This window comes from Emys orbicularis, chromosome 4 (assembly GCF_028017835.1).
Source record: "Emys orbicularis isolate rEmyOrb1 chromosome 4, rEmyOrb1.hap1, whole genome shotgun sequence".
In the NCBI taxonomy this organism is placed as follows: domain Eukaryota; kingdom Metazoa; phylum Chordata; order Testudines; family Emydidae; genus Emys; species Emys orbicularis.
This window is the reverse complement of record NC_088686.1, coordinates 145,523,718-145,544,619: the sequence shown is the minus strand read 5'-3', so window position 1 is coordinate 145,544,619 and position 20,902 is coordinate 145,523,718. Positions and strand designations below refer to the sequence as shown.

At 43.1% G+C, this 20,902-nt stretch overlaps 1 protein-coding gene across 3 annotated transcripts in view; it reads right to left on the bottom strand.

The window, feature by feature from the left end:
- Positions 1–20,902, bottom strand: part of LOC135877068 (complement receptor type 1-like) — a 41,251-nt gene that overhangs the window by 8,938 nt on the left and 11,411 nt on the right. For 2 of the 3 annotated variants that reach the window (XM_065402420.1, XM_065402421.1), the window contains exons 2-11: positions 14,882–15,073; positions 13,894–13,990; positions 12,926–13,011; positions 11,183–11,389; positions 8,926–9,108; positions 8,028–8,207; positions 4,692–4,874; positions 3,785–3,976; positions 1,448–1,639; positions 65–244 (exon numbers count right to left, since the gene is read on the bottom strand). In XM_065402420.1, the coding sequence (XP_065258492.1) occupies positions 65–244; positions 1,448–1,639; positions 3,785–3,976; positions 4,692–4,874; positions 8,028–8,207; positions 8,926–9,108; positions 11,183–11,389; positions 12,926–13,011; positions 13,894–13,990; positions 14,882–15,073 (1,692 nt within the window). The remainder of the gene's footprint in view (positions 1–64; positions 245–1,447; positions 1,640–3,784; positions 3,977–4,691; positions 4,875–8,027; positions 8,208–8,925; positions 9,109–11,182; positions 11,390–12,925; positions 13,012–13,893; positions 13,991–14,881; positions 15,074–20,902) is intronic. The other variant, XM_065402422.1, reaches the window with a different exon arrangement.

Sequence of the window (20,902 nt, the reverse complement as noted above, 5' to 3'; positions counted from 1 at the left end):
AATATGGAATATAATTTTTTTTTCTTTTTTACAATGTTTTTTAGAATTTCACATTTATACTTACTTAGTCTACATTCTGGAATTGCAGGCTTCCACTGAAATTCATCAGTGCACCGAATATTCGGTTCACCATGCACAGTGTATAATGTAGAACATTCAATTGTAACATTATCGCCAACAACATAGTGATGTTTCGCTCCAGACTTTACATTTCTATGAGGGATGACCAGGTCTGGACAAACATCTGAAGATAAAAATGTGAAAAAACACTTGTTAAAACAAAGTAATACAAAACCCAAGTGCAAATGAGATTAGGCATCCCATTTTAAAAATATTTCCATTCACATGCATTTTAAAATACATACCAAACACGTCTTAAAAGTAGCAGAAAGCTCCAATATGGTGTAAGAACTAAACACATTTCAGAGTACCTGTTCCATAACTTACTCAACATTGTTCATGTTTGTCTACTTTGCATTGGTTTACTAAAGGAGTGGAAAACAGCCACATTATGTAGACAGGAATCTTACAGTCTCATGACCTGTTTATTTCCAGTGATTTACTATTGTTTATTTATAGGCATTTATACAATGCTTATCCTAACAGATGAGCTAATGAGCAGCACTGGAAGAGTTAAAATAGCCATCCAACCAACAGTCTGCAAGCCCCTCATACAGTGTGGAGCTAATCTCCATCAATAGAGAAAGTATTAGGACAGAAAAAGGCTCAAAAAGCATTAAAGCTGTTTGTCATGTCACTTAAGGAGCTTTATTAAAAGTTTATTCCCCTCCAATATGAAGACTGCAGCACTCCCTTCTGGGGAGTGCATTCTTTGGTGCTCTTGGCATCAGGGCTTTCTGAAAAATCAAAGGGAGCAGAGAGCCAGAGCTCCTGTGAAAGTTCCACTTAAATGAAAATTAAACCCCACATACTAAATATTCCATTTTACTTACTTTGAGGGCATCTATTAATTGTTGGTACATGAATGTGGTTTTATGCAAGATGACTAAATAGTTACCAACAAAGCCAAACAAAAAAACCTTTAGTTATGACTGTACTATGCCCCACCCTTTAAAATAGTTTTCATCTTTTAAATACACAGTTTAAAAAAAAATCTGTAACCCCCCCCTTTATTCCACACCTGTCTACATCAAGGTGCTTCACAGATGATGAAACAGACATTATCTATCTGCAGTGCTCCTGTGAACAAAAGCCCTTTGCCTCAGATCTAAGAGGACACGAAAGCACATGGTTTTAGAACCTCTAAGATACTTGTCACTCAGCCTATTTAAAAGGTAAAACAAATGTTAACTCCACCCTCAGTACAGAAACTGTATTTACCTTGTAAGAGGTAAAAGTTTCCTCATGCCTAGACTCTGCAAAAGCAACATCTGTGTTAACGCATGTGCCTCTGAAGCAGGAGCATGACAGTCTTATCTCAACTTACATAGGCAAGTTTGTACAGGAGGATCCCACACATAGTTTCCTTTGCAGTGAACAGTCATCGATTTTTCACCATCGAGCAAGACATAATTTGTCTCGCAGGTCAAGGTAATACCATCTCCAGTGACATATTGAGGTTTTGATGGAAGTATTTTTCCATTTGGGAATGCTGGGGCGCTGCATACACTTGGAGTTACTGTAGTAAAAATAAAGGGATGACATGCCCTGGACTCTTGTTAAGAGATTTATTTTAAGTAATTTAATGAGTCAATACTACAACATTTATCTTGTCCGGCCAAGGACATGCATCCCAGAAGCTGGGCAACTATCTTTCACAGGACAGCTCGATGTACTGTCCTTTGACAAGGGCAGTGCAGGGAATAACTACTAATCTCTCCCCTTCTGCTGTAAAGACAAAGACAGTGGTCCACAGAGCTAATGTTCTGAAAGACATAAGCAAGCAGATTACTTGCCTGATTTTCTGGTAAGCATATTAGAAGGAAGGAGGTCTATAGGTAGGATATACAGATAGTTGCTAGAAAGGCAGTCACACAGGGCATCAAGGCTAACATCACTGATGAAAGCAACAGAGGGTCCTGTGGCACCTTTAAGACTAACAGAAGTATTGGGAGCATAAGCTTTCGTGGGTAAGAACCTCACTTCTTCAGATGCAAGTGAGGTTCTTACCTACGAAAGCTTATGCTCCCAATACTTCTGTTAGTCTGAATCTGTAAAAAGCAACAGAGGGTCCTGTGGCACCTTTAAGACTAACACGGCTACCCCTCTGATCATTGATGAAGTGCATGGAGTGAGGAAATGAGAGGAGGACAGATAAACAAGGGACAACTCTACAGCCTTGAAAGCTAACCTTGAACTCGATGTGGTTACATATATGATCAGCCAAGCTTAACTGGGAAAGACATCTCATCTGACCAATCATATTATCCACTCCACAACCCAACAGCAAGAATCATAGAATATCAGGGTTGGAAGGGAACTCAGGAGGTCATCTAGTGCAACCCCCAGCTCAAAGCAGGGCCAATCCCCAAATAAGTCATCCCAGCCAGGACTTTGTCAAGCTTGACCTGAACCTCTAAAGAAGGAGATTCCACCCCTTCCCGAGGCAACCCATTCCAGTGTTTCACCACCCTCCTAGGGAAAAACTTTTTCCCTAATATCCAACCTAAACCTCCCCCACTGCAACTTGAGACCATTACTTCTTGTTCTGTCATCAGCTACCACTGAGAACAGTCTAGATCCATCCTCTTTGGAACCCCCTTTATGGTAGTTGAAAGCAGCTATCAAATCCCTCCTCATTCTTCTCTTCCGCAGACTAAATAATCCCAGTTCCCTCAGCCTCTCCTCATAAGACATGTGCTCTAGCCCCCTAATCATTTTTGTTGCCCTCTGCTGGACTCTTTCCAATTTTTCCACATCCTTCTTGTAGTGTGGGGCCCAAAACTGGACACAGTACTCCAGATGAGGCCTCACCAATGCCGAATAGAGCCATGATCATGTCCCTTGATCTGCTGGCAGTGCTCCTACTTGTACAGCCCAAAACGCAGTCAGCCTGCTTGGCAACAAGGGCGCACTGTTGACTCATATCCAGCTTCTCATTCACTGTAACCCCTAGGTCCTTTTCTGTAGAACTGCTGCCTAGCCACTCGGTCCTAGTCTGTGACACTGCATGGGATTCTTCCGTCCTAAGTGCAGGACTCTGCACTTGTCCTTGTTGAACCTCATCAGATTTCTTTTGGCCCAATCCTCTAATCTGTATCCTATCCCTACCCTCCAGCATATCTACCACTCCTCCCAGTTTAGTGTATTCTGCAAACTTGCTGAGGGTGCAGTCCACGTCAACAGACTCCATCACATATGCCATAGCTCAAGAAACCCTAAAAAATATTTAAGACAAGCTGTGAAATGGGTCCATGGCCTTCCTGGCTAGTAAAGGCCAATAGGGAACTATGGCCACTACTTATGCTTCTCTCCGAGAAGTACTATTTCCATAACTACCAAGCCCCTTGCAAGAAATAGTAGCTTCCCAATCCTCAAGAAGCCATAACTGGACCCTGAAAACCTCTTCAACATCCCATTCCTGGGCAAAATAACTTAAATAATACAGTAATCACTGCGTACATAGAAGGATAAAATCAAAACCTTAAACTCCCCCCTCAATGCAGAAACCCTAACGGCTGACAATTAAAAGCTATTTATCTTAAACTTGAGTTTAATGGTAATGTTTCCTAGGGCCTAGAATCTGCAGAAGCAACATCTGTGTTAATGCACATGCTTGTGAAGCAACGGTGGAAAGGACCATGACAGTCTTATCTAGACTTACTTTGACAAGTTTGTACAGGAGGATCCCACACATTGTTTCCTTTGCAGCGAACAGTCATTGATTTTGCACCATCGAACAAGACATAATTCGCCTCACAGGTCAAGGTAACATCATCTCCAGTGACATATCGAGGTTTTGATGGAAGTATTTGTCCATTTGAGAACTGTGGGGTGCCGCATACACTTGGAGTTACTGTAGTAAAAATAAATACATTTTCACAAATCAAATTAGAAGAAATGTGTTTTGGAAGTTCCAACGGCATGTGACCGGGATGCCTCCTAAATAGGGCTTGGACCAGGACATAGCACAGAGACTGTTCTAAGGGCACGAGATGACAAACTTCTTGTGATCACGGACATAGACAAGATTTGCTCATATTACTTGACCTCTGTGCTGCCTCTGACACAGTGGACCATAAGCAAACTGCTAATCCATCTACAGGACATAGCAGGAGCAGATCACTCAGTCAAGTGGTTGAAACTCAATTGCGGATGGCTAATTGCTCCTCCTAATGGATGGCCCTCAACTGTGAGATTCTACAGGGATCCATGCTATCCCCTTTCCTCTTCAATATCTACAGGAAACCACTCCAGAGAATTAAACACCATGTGCTCAGCTGCCAACAGTACACCAATACTCAATTGTATTTGTCATTCTCAATAGATGCAACCATTGCTACTACTGAAGTGTCAGAATGCCTACAAAAAACCCAAACCAGCTTGTAGAGGTGAACTCCCATAGGAGCTTTGGAGAAATCCCGTTAGGTTTAAAATTTGCACTTCCTTTCTTCACTCTAAACAACCTTATAGTCCAACCAAGTCTTGGAAGAACAAGTGTGATTTTTATAATGTTGTGCGCGCAATGTGTAAGGGAAGTTGACCTCTCATCAAATCCCATTTGCACTTACTTTGTTCACAAGTTGGTATTGCAGGAGACCATGAATTATTCGCTTGGCATTTAATCTCATTCCTGCCAACCAAGAAGTAGCCAGCATTACATCCAAATGTAATGGCGTCTTGATATGTATAGGAAGGACCAAATCCACTTAGTTTTCTCCCATTTTCAACTTCTACATTACTGCACTTGACCACTGAAAATGGATAAGAAAAAATTAAGCCCTGAAACATGTGAATAGCATCTCTTTACATTTTCTAAATAAATGGTGGCTGCAATTCTGCATCCCTTCTCCTCCCCCGACCTAATTTTAACATTTATTTCTACAACGGCTGCCTAGGAGCTAGACAAGGAAAAAATCATGTTTTACACATATATCAAATGAGCCTTCAACTAAGTAACTAAACAGATAACACTATACTTAATTGCACTCATATTTCACGAGTCCAAGAAATAGCAAGGTTAAAGAAGAAATTCCTGTAGGTTTACCGCAACCATGCTATTTGTGACACTCTAAGTAGACCAATGACAATTTCACTTCAGACAAAAAACCCTAAATTTTACTGAGGGTGTCCATATGTCCAAGTGATAAAATGTTAACATTGCTACTCATACTTAGTGGGTTTATGTCTTATGACCCTTTTCTTTGGTCAAGGGCAACAGATCCACTAAATGAAGAGTGCAGACACAATCAACACTACTCTCCCTCTCGTTCCTCAGCTCTCAATTCCCAAGATCCAACTCTACTGTATTCTTGCTTTTTGTTGTCCTGCTAGTATTGAAATTTATATTCTCTCATTTCCCCTCGCCCATCCTATGATTACACTTTCCATCAAGTGTCTCAATCTGCTTTACAAACACTGATCCCTGGTCCTGGTCCAAATTCTCAGCTGGGGTAATTATGCAGAATCATTGATTTCAGGGGAGCTACATGAGTTTATACCAACTGAGGAGCTGGTCCCTTCTGTCTTTACTACTAGTTCATTATCCCTTGCAGAGGATGAGATTCTCTCAATTTGACAGCAACACAAAGCTACCTCATCCAACGCTACTACGAAGAGAAGGGAGAATTCCAAGCTTTGTCACTAAGGCTAGGTCTACACTACCCGCCTGAATCGGTGGGAAGAAATCGACCTCTCGGGGATCGAATTATCGCTTCTCGTCGGGACGCGACAATCGATCCCCGAATCAACGCTCTTACTCCACCAGCGGAGGTGGGAGTAAGCGCCGTCAACGGGAAGCCGCGGAGGTCGATTTTGCCGCCGTCCTTACAGCGGGGTAAGTCGGCTGCGATACGTCGAATTCAGCTACGCTATTCGCGTAGCTGAATTTGCGTATCTTAAATCGACCCCCCCCTGTAGTGAAGACCTGCCCTAATACAAACATGGTCCAAATCAGTTTGGGATTGGCTGGTTGGGCTCATTAGGATTCTATTCTATATAGGTTAGAATACCATGCTCATCATAATAACAGACTGCCTTCCATTAGTGCATTAAGTAACCTGCCTATATGTGTCAAGTGTTGATGTCATACCATTGTTTAAACTCAAGTGAAATACAAAGATAACATCTGTGTGAGAATGGGAGTAGCCTAAAGCTGACTCACCAGTCTGGGGCCTTGGAAAATGCCCCCACATGGGGCAAACTGGGGAGATAATTGGTTAAGGACTGGGTGATTAACCAGTTAATAGGGTGGCTCAGCTCATACATCCCAGAAGCTGGGGAACTATTATTGACACAGTTCGATGTACTGTCCTGTGACAATGGTAGTTATTCCCTACACTGCCCATCTCTCCCCTCCTGCTGTAAAGACAGACAGTGGTGCAAAGAGCTAATGTTCTAAAAGATAAACAGAATATGAAAAATAGAACATGCAAGCAGATTTGCCTGATTTTCTGGTAAGCATATTAGAAGGGCCCCCTAAGGAGGTCTTGCCAGAACAGCTCAAGAAGGGTGGTCCATAGGTAAGATACACAGATGCTAGAGAGGAAATCCGACAAAGCATCAAGGCTAACATCACTGATGAAGTGCATGGAGTGAGGAAATGAGAGAAGGACAGATAAGCAAGGGACAACTCTGTACAGCCTTGAAAGCGAAGATGAACTTCAAGTCCATGTGGTGGACAAGGGGTGAAGATTTCTTGTCCTAATGATCTCATCCTCCACATTGTCTATGTGGATGCTACACAAATATCTGTTCTTGCCCTATGTGGGATTCTCCAAGGCAGTCTCTGGGCCCACACATGCAGCCAGACATACGTTAGATCCTACCTTGAGCCTAACAGTGGCTATTGGAGACACCACCAACATACTACTCTTCTGGTCTGACCACCACCTCCTCCTCATCCAGGCAAAGATCAGAGCCTTCCTGCTTCCCACCAGGGTAGTGAACAACCACAGCTAGTATGCTCCTAAAGACTCCTGAACTCTCTAGGTTTTAAACTTGCACAAGTCACACATGTGCAAGGCCAAACTGCCCATGAGTTAGCACATCTAACGTCCACTGTCACGGATGCCTTGGCCCCAAGCTGCTCAATTCCTCCGCCACTCTAAGAAGATCACCATGGTTCACAGATGAACTATGGCAAATAAAGCACACAAATGAATAAAATTTTGAACCCACCTGCCAGCAGCATTGGCTCTTCCATGACTGCCACTGCAGTGAAGGCAGCAAAGAGAGCATTCTACTCTGCCATCAGCGAGTCTCAATCACAGCAGAGCTAATCAGCCCAGACATCAGACCCAAGAATTGACCATTACCAAGAGCACTCAGCTTACTTCATTGATAGTTACATATATGATCAGTCAAACTTAACTGGGAAAGAAATCCACCCCTGACCAGATCATATTATCTGCTCCACAACCCAACAGCAAGACTCCATCACGTATGCCATAGCTCAAGAAACCCTGGAAAATATTTAAACCACAAGCTGTGAAATGGGTCCATGGCCTTCCTGGCTAGTAAAGGCCAGTAGGGAACTATGGCCACTACTTATGCTTCTCTCCGAGAAGTACTATTTCCATAACTACCAAGCCCCTTGCAAGAAACAGTAGCTTCCCAATCCTCAAGGAGCCATAACTGGACCCTGAAAACCTCTTCAACATCCCATTCCTGGGCAAAATAACTTAAATAGTAACCACAGCATACATTGACGGATAAAATCAAAACCTTAAACTCCCCCCTCAATGCAGAAACCCTAACGGCTGACAATTAAAAGCTATTTATCTTAAACTGGAGTTTAATGGTAATGTTTCCTAGGGCCTAGAATCTGCAGAAGCAACATCTGTGTTAATGCACATGCCTGTGAAGCAACGGTGGAAAGGACCATGACAACTTTGACCATTACTTACTTTGACAAGTTTGTATAGGAAGATCCCATGTATTCTTTTCGCAGCGAAGAGTCATCGATTTTGCACCATTCAGCAAGAAATAATTTGCATCGCAGGTCAAGGTAACAGATTCTCCATTGAGATATTGAGATTTTGATGGAAGCACTGTTCCATGTGGGAACTCTAGGGCACTGCAAATTCCTGTAGTAAAAATACATACATTTTCACAAATCAAAGCAGAAGCAATGTGTTCTGGAAGTTCCAACAGCATGTGACCAGGATGCCTCACAATTAGGGCTTGGACCACGACATAGCACACAGACTGTTCTAAGGGCACAAGATGACAAACGTCTTGTGATCATGGACACAGGCAAGATTTGCTCATATTACGTGACCTCTATGCTGCCTCTGACACAGTGGACCATAAGCAAACTGCTAATCCATCTACAGGACATAGCAGGAGCAGATGACTCCATCGTCAAGTGATTGAAACTCAATTGCTGATGGCTAAGTGCTCCTCCTAATGGATGGCCCTCACCTGTGAGATTCTACAGGGATCCATGCTATCCCCTTTCCTCTTCAATATCTACAGGAAACCACTCCAGAGAATTAAACACCATGTGCTCAGCTGCCAACAGAACACCAATATTCAATTGTATTTGTCATTCTCAATAGATGCAACCATTGCTACTACTGAAATGTCTGAATGCCTACAAAAAACCCAAACCCGCTTGTAGAGCGGAACTCCCTTAGGAGCTTTGGAGAAATCCCGTTAGGTCTAAAATTTGCACTTTCTTTCTTCACTCTAAACAACCTTATAGTCCAACCAAGTCTTGGAAGAACAAGTGTGATTTTTATAATGCTGCGTGCGCAATGTGTAAGGGACGCTGACCTCTCATCAAATCCCATTTGCACTTACCTCTTTCACACCGTGGTTTTGCAGGAGACCATGAATTATTCGCTTGGCATATAATCACTTTACTGCCAACCAAGAAGTAGCCAGCTTCACATCCAAATGTAATGGCGTCTTGATATGTATAGGAAGGACCAAATCCACTTTGTTTTCTCCCATTTTCAACTTCTACATTACTGCACTTGACCACTGAAAATGGATAAGAATGTGAAAAACTCATCTTCTAAAGATGAAATTAAGCCCTGAAACATATGAATAGCATCTCTTTACATTTTTTTAAATAAATGGTGGCTATAATTCTGCATCCCCTTCTCCCCCTGACCTAATTTTAACGTTTATTTCTACAATGGCTGCCTAGGAGCTAGACAAGGAAAAAAAATCATGTTTTTACATATATCAAAAATGAGCTTTCAACTAAGTAACCAAACAGATGCATACAGATATTAAATCACAACCCTATACTTAATTGCACTCATATTTCACAAGTCCAAGAAATAGCATGGTTGCGGTAAACCTACAGGAATTTCTTCCTTAACCTTGCTATTTGTGACACTAAGTAGACCAATGACAATTTCACTTCAGACAAAAAACCCTAAATTTTACTGAGGGTGTCCATATGCCCAAGTGACAAAATGTTAACATTGCTACTCATACTTAGTGGGTTTATGTCTTATGACCCTTTTCTTTGTGTCTGCACTCTTCATTTAGTAAAAATAACAGGAGTACTTGTGGCACCTTAGAGACTAACAAGATGCATCCGAAGAAGTGGGTTGTAGCCCACGAAAGCTTATGCTCTAATAAATTTGTTAGTCTCTAAGGTGCCACAAGTACTCCTGTTATTTTTGCGGATACAGACTAACACGGCTGCTACTCTGAAACTCTTCATTTAGTGGATCTGTTGCCCTTGACCAATCAACATTACTCTCCTTCTCATTCCTCAGCTCCAATTACCAGATCCAACTCTACTGTATTTTTGCTTTTTGTTGTCCTGCTAGTATTGAAATTTATATTCTTTCATTTCCTCTCGCCCATCCTATGATTACACTTTCCATCAACTGATCCCTGGTCCTGGTCCAAATTCTCAGCTGGGGTAATTATGCAGAATCATTGATTTCAAGGGAGCTACATGAGTTTATACCATCTGAGGATCTGGTCCCTTCTGTCTTTACTACTAGTTCATTATCCCTTGCAGAGGATGAGATTTGCTCAATTTGACAGCAACACAAAGCTAACTTATCCAGCGCTACTACAAAGAGAAGGGAGAATTCCAAGCTTTGTCACTAATACAAACAGTGTCCAAATCAGTTTGGGATTGACTGGCTGGGCTCATTAGGATTCTATTCTACATAGTTTAGAATACCATGCTAATCTTAATAGCAATGCGCCTACATATCTGTCAAGTGTTGATGTCATACCATTGTTTAAAGTCAAGTGAAATACAAAGATAACATCTGTGTTAGAATGGGAGTAGCCTAAAGCTGACTCACCAGTTTGGGGACTTGGAAAGTGCCCCCACATGGGGCAAACTGGGGAGATAACTGGTTAAGGACTGGGTGATTAATCAGTTAACAGGGTGGTTCAGCTCACCAGCTGAGGATAGGAAGAGAGGTAGTCTAGAAGGAAGGGATAGAGAAGCCCAGGATCACAGGAAGATAACATCCCTCAGCCTGTCCCTAGTGAGAAGGTAAGAGCCTTGTGCTTTGGGGAGCTTGTAATGTTATTGCACAGTATAAATACAAGCACATGATGTTGAGCTTGCCAAAGGAGTGCTTGAGGACTGTTAGCAGCGAGGAATCCAGGGCGAGATGAAAACTGAGCTGAGAAAGAGCTTTACCACTCCTTTTAAAGTTCTGAAAGGATGCACTACAAGTTTTTAGCAGCAAAAACTATTTGTCCTCCTATCCCACGCAGTTCAGCATTGTTGATTTTTTTCCCCCCCTCAGATTAAAAACTCAGTGGAAGAGACAGGATTATCTAGCATTGGGGATTTTTAAAGAAAACTACATATCTACTGGTGCCACATATCTGAAAACATTACTAAACAGCAGGAAACTAGGGAGGGATACCCCTCTGAACAACTAAGAAACGTGATAGGTGAAGTTTTGGGATTTGAACCAATACCACAGAAGCAAAGGAATTCAAAGTTAAGGACAAAACACAAACAAGACATCTGGGGGGCCCTATTTAATCCAGATGAGATCTTTAATCTTAAATCTGAGTATCCTTTTGGTATGATTTTACAGAAGCTACAAAAAATAGTGACCTTTACACTCAGGGGGCTGTCCACTCCAAATTCCATTTTGGTCTTCGTCAGCTGTACAATGAATAGATGCCGCTCCAATAAGTGAGAGTCTCTCTGTGCCTCCTGTATTACAGCTGTAAGTTACTGTTGATCCATAGGTGTAGTGATTATTAGGGTCACCGGTGTACCTCCCATTCTCGATTTCTAGAGGTGGACGACATGGAATTTCTAGAAAATATTAAAAGTAAAGAAAGAAGCATTTAACGGAAGGGAGAAAAACTGACATCGCAACAAGCAGCACAACTACAACAAGGCACAATGTCTACAGGCAATAGGACAACAGTCATTCAGGCTAGTGCAAGGAATTACAGAAGCCTACTAATTTTTACAGCAATATTATTCAAGGCAAAGGGAATTCCAAAAGATCTGATGCATGTAAGCTTGCAATCTGACCCATTTTATGGGTCTAATACACTTTTTAAAGTGATTTCACTCAATCAGCTAAACTATTTGATAATGGGGGTTTGTGGTATAATAAGTGCAAAACTACCACCAAAAAGGTCAGAAAATGGAGATGTAAATATGTACAATTTTATGTTAGCAGAATAATGGGGAAAGGAGATGCTAAAGTGGTAGATGAACAGAAAACAGGGGGGGAAAAAGAGCTCTCTGAAAACCTGAATAAAGTAGATGCATTTGCACTGGAAATCACTGACTTGTTTTCCTCAGTGCCTTCTGAAGGAAAGTTATTAATATTATGTTAACATCTTCCTGATATTTAATTGGAAAACCTGAGTGTATTTTGATAACAAGCTTTTCTATTACACAGGAAACTAGAGGTCCGAAGTAAAAATGTAAATGTTATGGACATTAAAAGGAAACGTTAGTGTAATACAACTTTTGCTAGAAATGCAGTTAGACTCTATGCTTGATTAACCTCTGTATATAGTGAAGTTATATTGGAATCCTTTTCCTTATAAGGATTCAAAAATAACTATTAAAAGAACAAGCCCCTAATGTATGCAAAAATCTAGAACTTAGTCTAGAATGAAATAATCTGACTAGCTTTCCATTAAAATGTATCCGAAAAGAATTTCCATAATAGCAACAAATAGATATTTTCCATTAAATGCCATATACGCTTATGGCACTGGATGAATAAAATGTCGTAAGAGTCTGAAAAAAGCAAGCATGGCTTTAGCTCCCACATACAATAAATCTGAACAAGAACACAGCAAAACAAAAGTTTAATTCATCACATTTTCTACAAATAAGTCATGGGGGGAAAAAGCCTACTGTGATACCCAATAATCCTGTGTTACTTCCTTTGTATCAGGATTATACATGAAAACATATCCTGTTCACCTAAAATCAGTCAGAAACAAATCAGTTTTAAAACCATTTTCTTCAATGTAATTTAGACAAAATGAATTTGACACGTGGCCATAAATTCCATGTAGACTATTAATCACAAGTTGACAGTTGTGTTACCAGTTATTCAACAGGTAAAGTTTACTCCTGATTTTCAATAAGTGAGTGAACTCGACCCATCTGAGCTAGCTATCCGTAATCTTTGGGCATTTTCAACATAGTATTCCTCAGACTGGTACCTCCATTAGCTTTTAAAATGGTGAAATAAACACAAGACTGAACATTTTAACAATACTTATTTTCTTTACTGGTGAATTCATCTTAAAGCACAATTTACCAAAACTAGTTGCATGAACTGGCATAACCAGAACAGAAAGTATAAAATCCACTTACCTTCACAAAATGGAATTTCATGATTCCATGTAACCCTTGTTCCATCAATCACACACTGACTAGTCTTCGATCCAATTAATCTGAACCTAAACAAGAACATTTTTTTTTAAAGGCAAAATTTCTTAAATTACTGAACTTCTAAACCACCAGCTCAGATATTTGGAGTATACTTCTGTTCTACCAGCAGATGGCAATGACACACTGAATTTCAGGTGATGCCATTCTCATTATAAGACAAGAGTTACTTATTTTGCTAAGTATTCTGATCAAAGCCAAAAAATAGCAAGTGAGAAAAGTGACGCCAGCTAACAGAAGGATCAACATCTGAGATTTACATATTATAGATACCCCAATCACCACTGCTGATTCTTTGAAAATTACCAAAGCAATGCCAAAGATACTGTAGGGGGAGGAAAATAATGGCTACCAAATGCAGAACAAACACTCAGTTTACGAGCGCAGTGCATTCTGTTTGTATTTGTTTGATGCATGACCCTATATCCCAAACATCTAGAAAGAGACAGATAAAGTTAATACAAGTTACAAAATTCTGACCTATGCACATAATTATACAATTATAGATGTTTAACAAAATATAAACACCAAAAATAATCTTTGAGAAATGTTTATAAAGGGGAGGCCTATTTAAAAAAGCTTTTGGGGGCCCTATTTAAAAAAAGTCATTCCAAGATTTGAAAGCAAATCTTTTCAAATTTGAATAAAAGATACTAAAAAAAAAAAAAAGTAGGTTCACACAATGGAAACACTAACCCAACCTTCTTTACATTGAAAATGCAGAACAGCTAAAAAGTTTCAGCTATTTATTTCAGAAACTTCTTACTCCAGAATATCCTGCTGAAGGTTTGTCATAATTTGACATCTAGTCAGTACAAATGTCTACAGAGGAAGGAGAAAAGTACTGGGAAAAAAAAAAAAAAAAAAAAAATATCTCACTTTGACATCCTTACCCTTCGTCACAAGAAAATGTGATGCTCGAACCAAAGAGGAGATCTGTGATCTGAACCTTGCCATTAACTAGGTCTCCTGGATGTCCACATGATTTCCCTAAAAAGAGAATAAAATGGGAATTAGATCTTTCTTTCTATGTTCTGTTAGAAAAGATAACTAAAGGCAAACAATAAGCGACCCATTTTCCTATGTGACTAATGTAAAGCTAAGTGTTACATTAATTTAAAAAGCCTATGAAGACAAGAAAAAGGCCATCAAATATGATGAATTTACATATTGTGGAGTTTGAGTGGAATGGAGAAGACCAGTGCCCTTTTAGTGAAATAATATCCCTATTGGTTATAAGCTATCACATTGCCAAGCTACAGATTGGGTCCTGCTAATACACCAGATGACTTTCAAATTACTAGGAACCCAAATCAAGTTAATTACACAGAAGATAATACAACCAGATGCCAAAAATTGTGGCTGACTTAAAGAGCTCTATCCTGCAAGATGCACTCATACTTTCCAGAAGGATGTGAGAGCTAAAGAATTATACCCAATATTTCCTTTCTCAAGGAAAGCACAGCCCCCCATACAGCACTCCCAGCCCACAGAGAAAGAAAAACAATTTAACTGATATCACCATCACAGCAATGCCAACAAGGATCACTAAGTTATAGGCTTGGCACGCTTTTATCAATAACTACATGCAATGTCTGCGTTAATCACCATGTGCAATCCTGGCCCTATGGAATGGAAGTGTTGCCACTGACTTCAAGTAAACCAGAATTTCATCTTCTGTGTAGTTTTACATTTGAGTCTTTAGGGAAACTTTATGCTCCTCCTAAAAACAAACAATTCTGTTTGAAAAACCTTGTCCCTTTCAAGCTCCAAATCATCAAACGTTACAAAATCTTCATTCCAGTCCAGAAGAGCCTTTAACCTGTTAGTGTTTTCTGACCCCCGAGTGTGGAGGGGTGGCAGAGAGGAGAAAAACCTTACTTTGACAAAACTCTTTGGGTTCTGACCACACAGAGTCTCTTTCACAAGTAAGAGTGGGCGGCACTCCAGGGACTCTTTGGTATCCTGAGCGGCAGCTGTATCTCACTGTGGTCCCAACTGCAAAGTCTGTCTGGGTCTTAAACTCATCCTGCAGCTCAGCAGAGGTTAGCCTTGGTGGGGCACCACAATTACCTATATAAAAAAAAAAAGAACATTGTAACTTTGGAAAAAACTCAAACTCTTAGTTTATATTTATGTTTTAACTAAGCCTTAATTGACAGAGGCTGGGATTTTCAAAAGAGCCTAGGAAAGTTTCAATGGGTTCTGGTCATAGAACTTCCTTAGGCCCTTTTGAAATCCCAGCTTGAAATCTTAAAACAAGGAGTACAACGAGTAGCTCGAACTACCAAGCTGTGAGGCACAAGGTAAGAAAAACGAACATACAATACTGTGTTTAGATACTTACTTAAAAAGAAAATCTTTAAATCCACAGAACAAGCGTGACTAGTTAAGCAGTGGCAAGATCAAAATTTGAAAGCAAGTGTTATCTGCCACCGTGGCATGCAATTTTCAGAGATACTGGCCCCTTAACTTAATTGCATGTCCAACCGCAAGAAGCAATTTGATTCAAGTCCAATCAACAAGGATCTTTGTCGAAAAAAAAATTATGCTCTGGCAGTCATCCCATTACTTGTTTTATTCTCTCCCCTTCTTCACATTATGACAGTGAGACAACTCCACTTTCGACGACGTTTCTCTAAATCTGTAGCATGTTCACCAGTTTACTTATGCAAACAAGAAATCTGCAGAAACATAAGGCTGCACATCAGACTGCAACTTTCCACTAAATGGTGCTTAATGATGATGCTTACTCTGCAGTAAAGGAATAGCTACTTAATCTACAGTATTTATGGTTCAAGATGTGTTGGACACAGAGATTCCACTCTTGGTGCACAAGAACACCATGCACTAGAGAGACTGGAATCTTTTTGGCTAGCAGTATCTGTTGGGGCCATACCTGGATCCTTGATCAATCACTGACCACGCCCAGGGCATAAAGATGGTGCAGACCCAACCATCTCTCAGTTTGACAATCTAGAATCCCAGAGGATTAGGTCTCCACATTAGTGGGGAGAGGGGGCTGTCTGTTCAAAGCCCCAGACTGTGGAGCAGCTGAGGAAGTTGCAGAGGTTGCCTCTGGTGAAATCTCCGCTTTTTCTTCAGAGGTTCAGACAATCAGGGAGCACTGCCTGAACTATTGGCTGTTTTTGTTGTTCTCTTTTATGGGTTGGGACATTGCACTCCTTAGGGCTCAGAGCAGCCCTGCAATCAATCCTTCAGAGTATGGAGTGCCTCAGTGTTGCCCTCAGTTGGAAGGTCTTCAATTTTTGCCTCTTGGAATCCCTGAGGGTTGCAATCATGGCAATTTCTATTGGGAGAACTGCCACGATTGCAACCCTCAGGGATTCCAATGGCCACTGTTCACACTGCAGTGTCAGACACATCCAGTCTGCAGAGAAGTTCTGGCAGTTTTAGACCTCTGCCATAAGTGTTTTCAGTTCTTCCTAGTGTTCCTTGGATAGCTTATCCACAAAATTGGGCAGTCCATCCCAGTTTAACCTCCCCCCTCCCCCCCCCCCCCAAGTAATGCTTAGTAACTTGCTACCCTCATTTGTAGGCTTGTGGAAAACAGACCTTTCAGCCAAACAAGTCAAGCTTTTCAGAGGAGGAGGCAAGGAGTCTCTCTTGAGGGGTGGACTTCAGAGGACCATACTGTTTTGTCCTGTACTGTACAGCTTGTACAACCAGAGCCAGGTGTAGGTAGCTCAAAAATATTTAAGCCTCTTTGAGGGGACCTGATTGACAGTCTGCACACCATGTTCATTCTTTTTAAGAAATGATGATGAATTTTGTACAAAGGATGCCTTTTGAGGCATATCCTAGGTAGATAAATCCCATCAAGGGGTGTCTGGTCACATACAGTCAGCAGGGACCTTACGCCTCAACTGCTAGTGTCTCTGATAGCTTCACACACAAAACAGGAGTGCGTGACCTAGCAGTCAGAGTCCCCTAGGGCCTGTTACCAAGGCAGCATGACCTAGCAGTCAGGGTAGATTGCGCCACCACCCAGGATCTCAGGCCCTCAGTCAGGGCAGAGCAAACAACACATACACAGTCTCAGTAGTCTAGTGTTCTGACTCTGGTGAATGGTAGACAACAGCAACGCTCTAGGTCTAAGGTGGGGGCGTTGTCACCCCACTGGGGGCTAGCAGCAGGGGGACCCAGGCCCACCCTACTCCACTGGGACCCAGGGATCTGCCCAAAACAGTGAGATTTTTCAGTCTCATGACCAGACTAGTGTCTATTTCCCCTGGGCCACTTCCTACCTGGTCTCCTAGTACAGCAGTCCATGGGTGCTCAGGGGTCATCTGTTGGGAAGGTCTGCAGCAACTCAGTCCCCTCCCAGATAACCACTGGCTGTCCAGCATCCACCTGGGGTTCAGCATGCCTAGCCTCTGTGACCTGGGGCTCCCACAGGTCCATGGAGGGAGCTCACAATACACATCTTTTCTCCTCGGCAGTCCAGCCCAAGTGAGCTGGGCTGCTTCCCTTTATACCTGGTCTCCAGGCTGAGCATGCTCAGCAGGGATGGAGGGATGTGGCTTCCTCAGCCTGCAATGCACAGTTAACCCCTGGGGGCCCAGTGCAGAGTAGACAGACCCCATCACAAGGCATCATGTGAAAACTCAATCTGCTGGACCTTACTGCCCTGGTAAAATGTGTGGCAACATTGTATGTAAAGTTAGAACATTCTACTGTATAATGTTGCTGTGACATGTTCCAAAGTTAGAAAAACAGGCCCAAACCTAATCAAATGGACTACCATGTGGCCATTCTCTGGCAGGAAGAAGGGCATGAGCTAGAACAGGGGTCGGCAACCTACGGCATGCGTGCCAAACAGGGCACGCAAGCCAATTTTGAGTGGCACACTGCTGCCTGCCGGGGTCCCAGCCCCCAGCCCCCCCACCCACCGCTCTCCCCTCCGCAGGCAGGAGGCAGAAGCTTGGTCCTGCGGCAGCCAAGCTTCCCTCCTCCCCCGCTTCTTCCCCCAGTGTGGTGCTTTCCTGCCCCTTCTCCTCCCTCTACCTGCCGCCGATCAGCTGATGGCCCTTGCAAGGGGGAGGGGGAGGAGTGGCAGCTTCTCCCTGCTCCGTAGAGGAAGCAGAGAAGAGGTAGGGTCGGGGCTTTGGGGAAGGGGGTGGAACAGGATATGCCTATCCCTTCCAGCCCCCTGCCATGAGCCGCTCAGGGCAGGGGACTGGGAGCACCCCAGCCCTCTGCCCTGACCCCTGAACCCCCCCCCAGCCTTCTGCCCTGCACCTCCACACTCCCCCAGCCCTCTGCCCTGACCCCTGAACTCCCCCCACACCCAGCCTTCTGCCCTGCACCCCCCCCCACACCCAGCTCTCTGCCCTGACCCCTGAACCCCCCCCCCCAGGTCTGGGGTCCCGACTGCTGGCCCCTTGCCAGTTGGCGTCCCGACCGCGGGCCCCGCTCAGCCCGCTGCCGGCCTAGGTGAACAGAACCCCAGGCTGGCAGCGAGCTGAGCAGGCTGGCGGTGTAAGATCAGCATTTTAATTGAAGCTTGTTTAAACATTGTTTAAATGAAGCTTCTTAAACATTTTGAAAACCTTGTTTATATTATATAACTAAACTATTGTTGTATGTAAAGTAGACTTATAGAAAGAGACCTTCTAAAAAACATTAAAATGTATTACCGGCACACGAAACCTTAAATTAAAGTGAATAAATGAAGACTCGGCACACCACTTCTGAAAGGTTGCCTACCCCTGAGCTAGAACTTTACATAATGGCAATGGAACAACTGGGGGTTTTCCATGTAAACAGACTGTTGCCTGAACCCCAGCTGTAGGTAGGCCTCAAAGAGGGGAGAAGGGTATAAGACTGAAAAACAGAAGCTCCCAAATCACCTCTCTCCATTCATGACATCAATAATGTTTGAAACATAAAGGAAGCATCACTGAACTGGGGGGAGGTCCTAGCTGAAGCAATCCAGCCAGACGGCTATAAGCTGGCAGGGAGGCAAACCTTTTTGCTTTTAAGCATGCTTAGTTTGTGAAATTAGGTATTAGTTTGCATTTTGCTGTTTGTTTCTTTTTTTTTTTTAACCAATTCTGATTTTTATGCCTCATTACTTGCAATCACTTAAAATCTATCTGTAGGTAATAAACTTGTTTTATTGTTTTATCTAAACCAGTGTGTTTGGATTGAAGTATTTGGGAATCTCCACTTGAGAGAACAAGATTTGTGCACATCATTTTCCACTGATGAAATGATGGACTTTATGTGAGCTTGCATTGTTCAGTAGAGAGGTTGGCAGTACAAGAAAAACATTTTAGGGGCAGGATCTGGGACTGGGAAGTTGCTGGTGGTGCCCTGTATGTAATTCATGAATGGCTGGCCAGAGCATTCATGTAATTCAGCTGGGTGTGATTTTGCATGCTTAAGGCTATGTGTGATCTGGCCACAAGTGGTTGTTCTCACAGCAAAACAGTGTACAAGGCATCCCAGACTGGAGAATTGAGGGGACACAGTTGACCATCTGTCCAGATTGTATCCTCGGGAATATCACACTGATCTCTTCTGTCCACTTTCTTGGAGGTAGCAGAGAGAAAAGCCAGTGTGTGGGGTTCTGTCTTGCGGCCATGGGAAGTAAGAAGAAAGTGAGAGGTGGCTGGGCCCACTCCACACTTTGTACCCTCTGGGGGAGGGAAGCAATGGAAAAGGGCACAGGTGCAGCTAAATGGACACTTCTGGCCAAAAAGAACTGGATTTTCAACCCACGGGGTGCATGTGTACCAATTGTGGAATCTGTGTGAACAGTCACTCAAAGAACAATCTGTTTTTGCACAAGAAAAATATTGGCAGCTGATTAAAAAGGCTCTGCTGGGCAGGAATAGGCGGGCCCTATAAAACCCACAACGGAAAGGGAGGAGTGGGTGGAGATTGCAGTCACTTCCTGGGAACAGACTTTTGGGAACTGATAGGCCTAGGAAGGAAAGGGGAACTAAAAATAGGAAGTAGCCCAGGGATTGAGCAGTGAGACCAGAGAGAGAAGGCCCAGACTGCTGAGCTGAGGGCTAGAACCCAGAATAGAGGGCAAGCCCAGGTTCCCCTACTAGCCACTGGGTGAACAGTACTGAGGCAGTGAGCGAGAGGACTACCTAGGATTATTGATGGCTAAACCACCCCTGGAAGTGGGGCGCACAGTCAGTGACACGGCCAGAGGGTTGAGCCATGAAGAGAACACTATGGTTCCTGAAGCTGCGGGAGGAGCTACAGGCAGATGGAGTGACAATGTGTGAACTGTGGGGGAGGGGTTGTCCTTGAGCTAATCCCCAGAGTATCAGGAGGAGGCACCAGTCCAGAGGTGAGTGGTATACCCTGTAACAGGCAGGCTTCCTTTCAACACCTCCCCAGGGGGCCGCCCCTCCTGAGGGTTAGCAACCCACCCACCTAGAGCCTTCCTGCAGGAAGTCAAATACAGAGAAGTCACAGACAAATCAAGGAATCACAGCATCCATAACGGTCTCTGTACTGTGATGCACTTGCAGTATGATAGATAGTGGGAGATGTAGGCTACAGCTACGCTAGAGAGCTTACAATGGCCCAGCTGCACCAATGCAGCTGTGCTGCTAGTGTCGCCGCTCTAAGGCAATCGGAGAGACCTCTCCCATCGATTGAGCTACTGCTGAGAGAGTCAGTTAAGATGACCTAACCTATGATGTAGACCAGGGGTGGGCAAACTACAGCCTAGGGGCTGCCTCCAGCCCTTCAGATGTTTTAATCCAGCCCTCAAGATCCTGCCAGGGAGCGGGTTCTGGGGCTTGCCCCACTCAGTGTGTGCTGTGGCTCTGCGCGACTCCCGGAAGCAGTGGCATGTCCCCCTTCTGGCTCCTAAGCGTAGGGGCAGCCAGGGGGCTCTGTATGCTGCCCCTG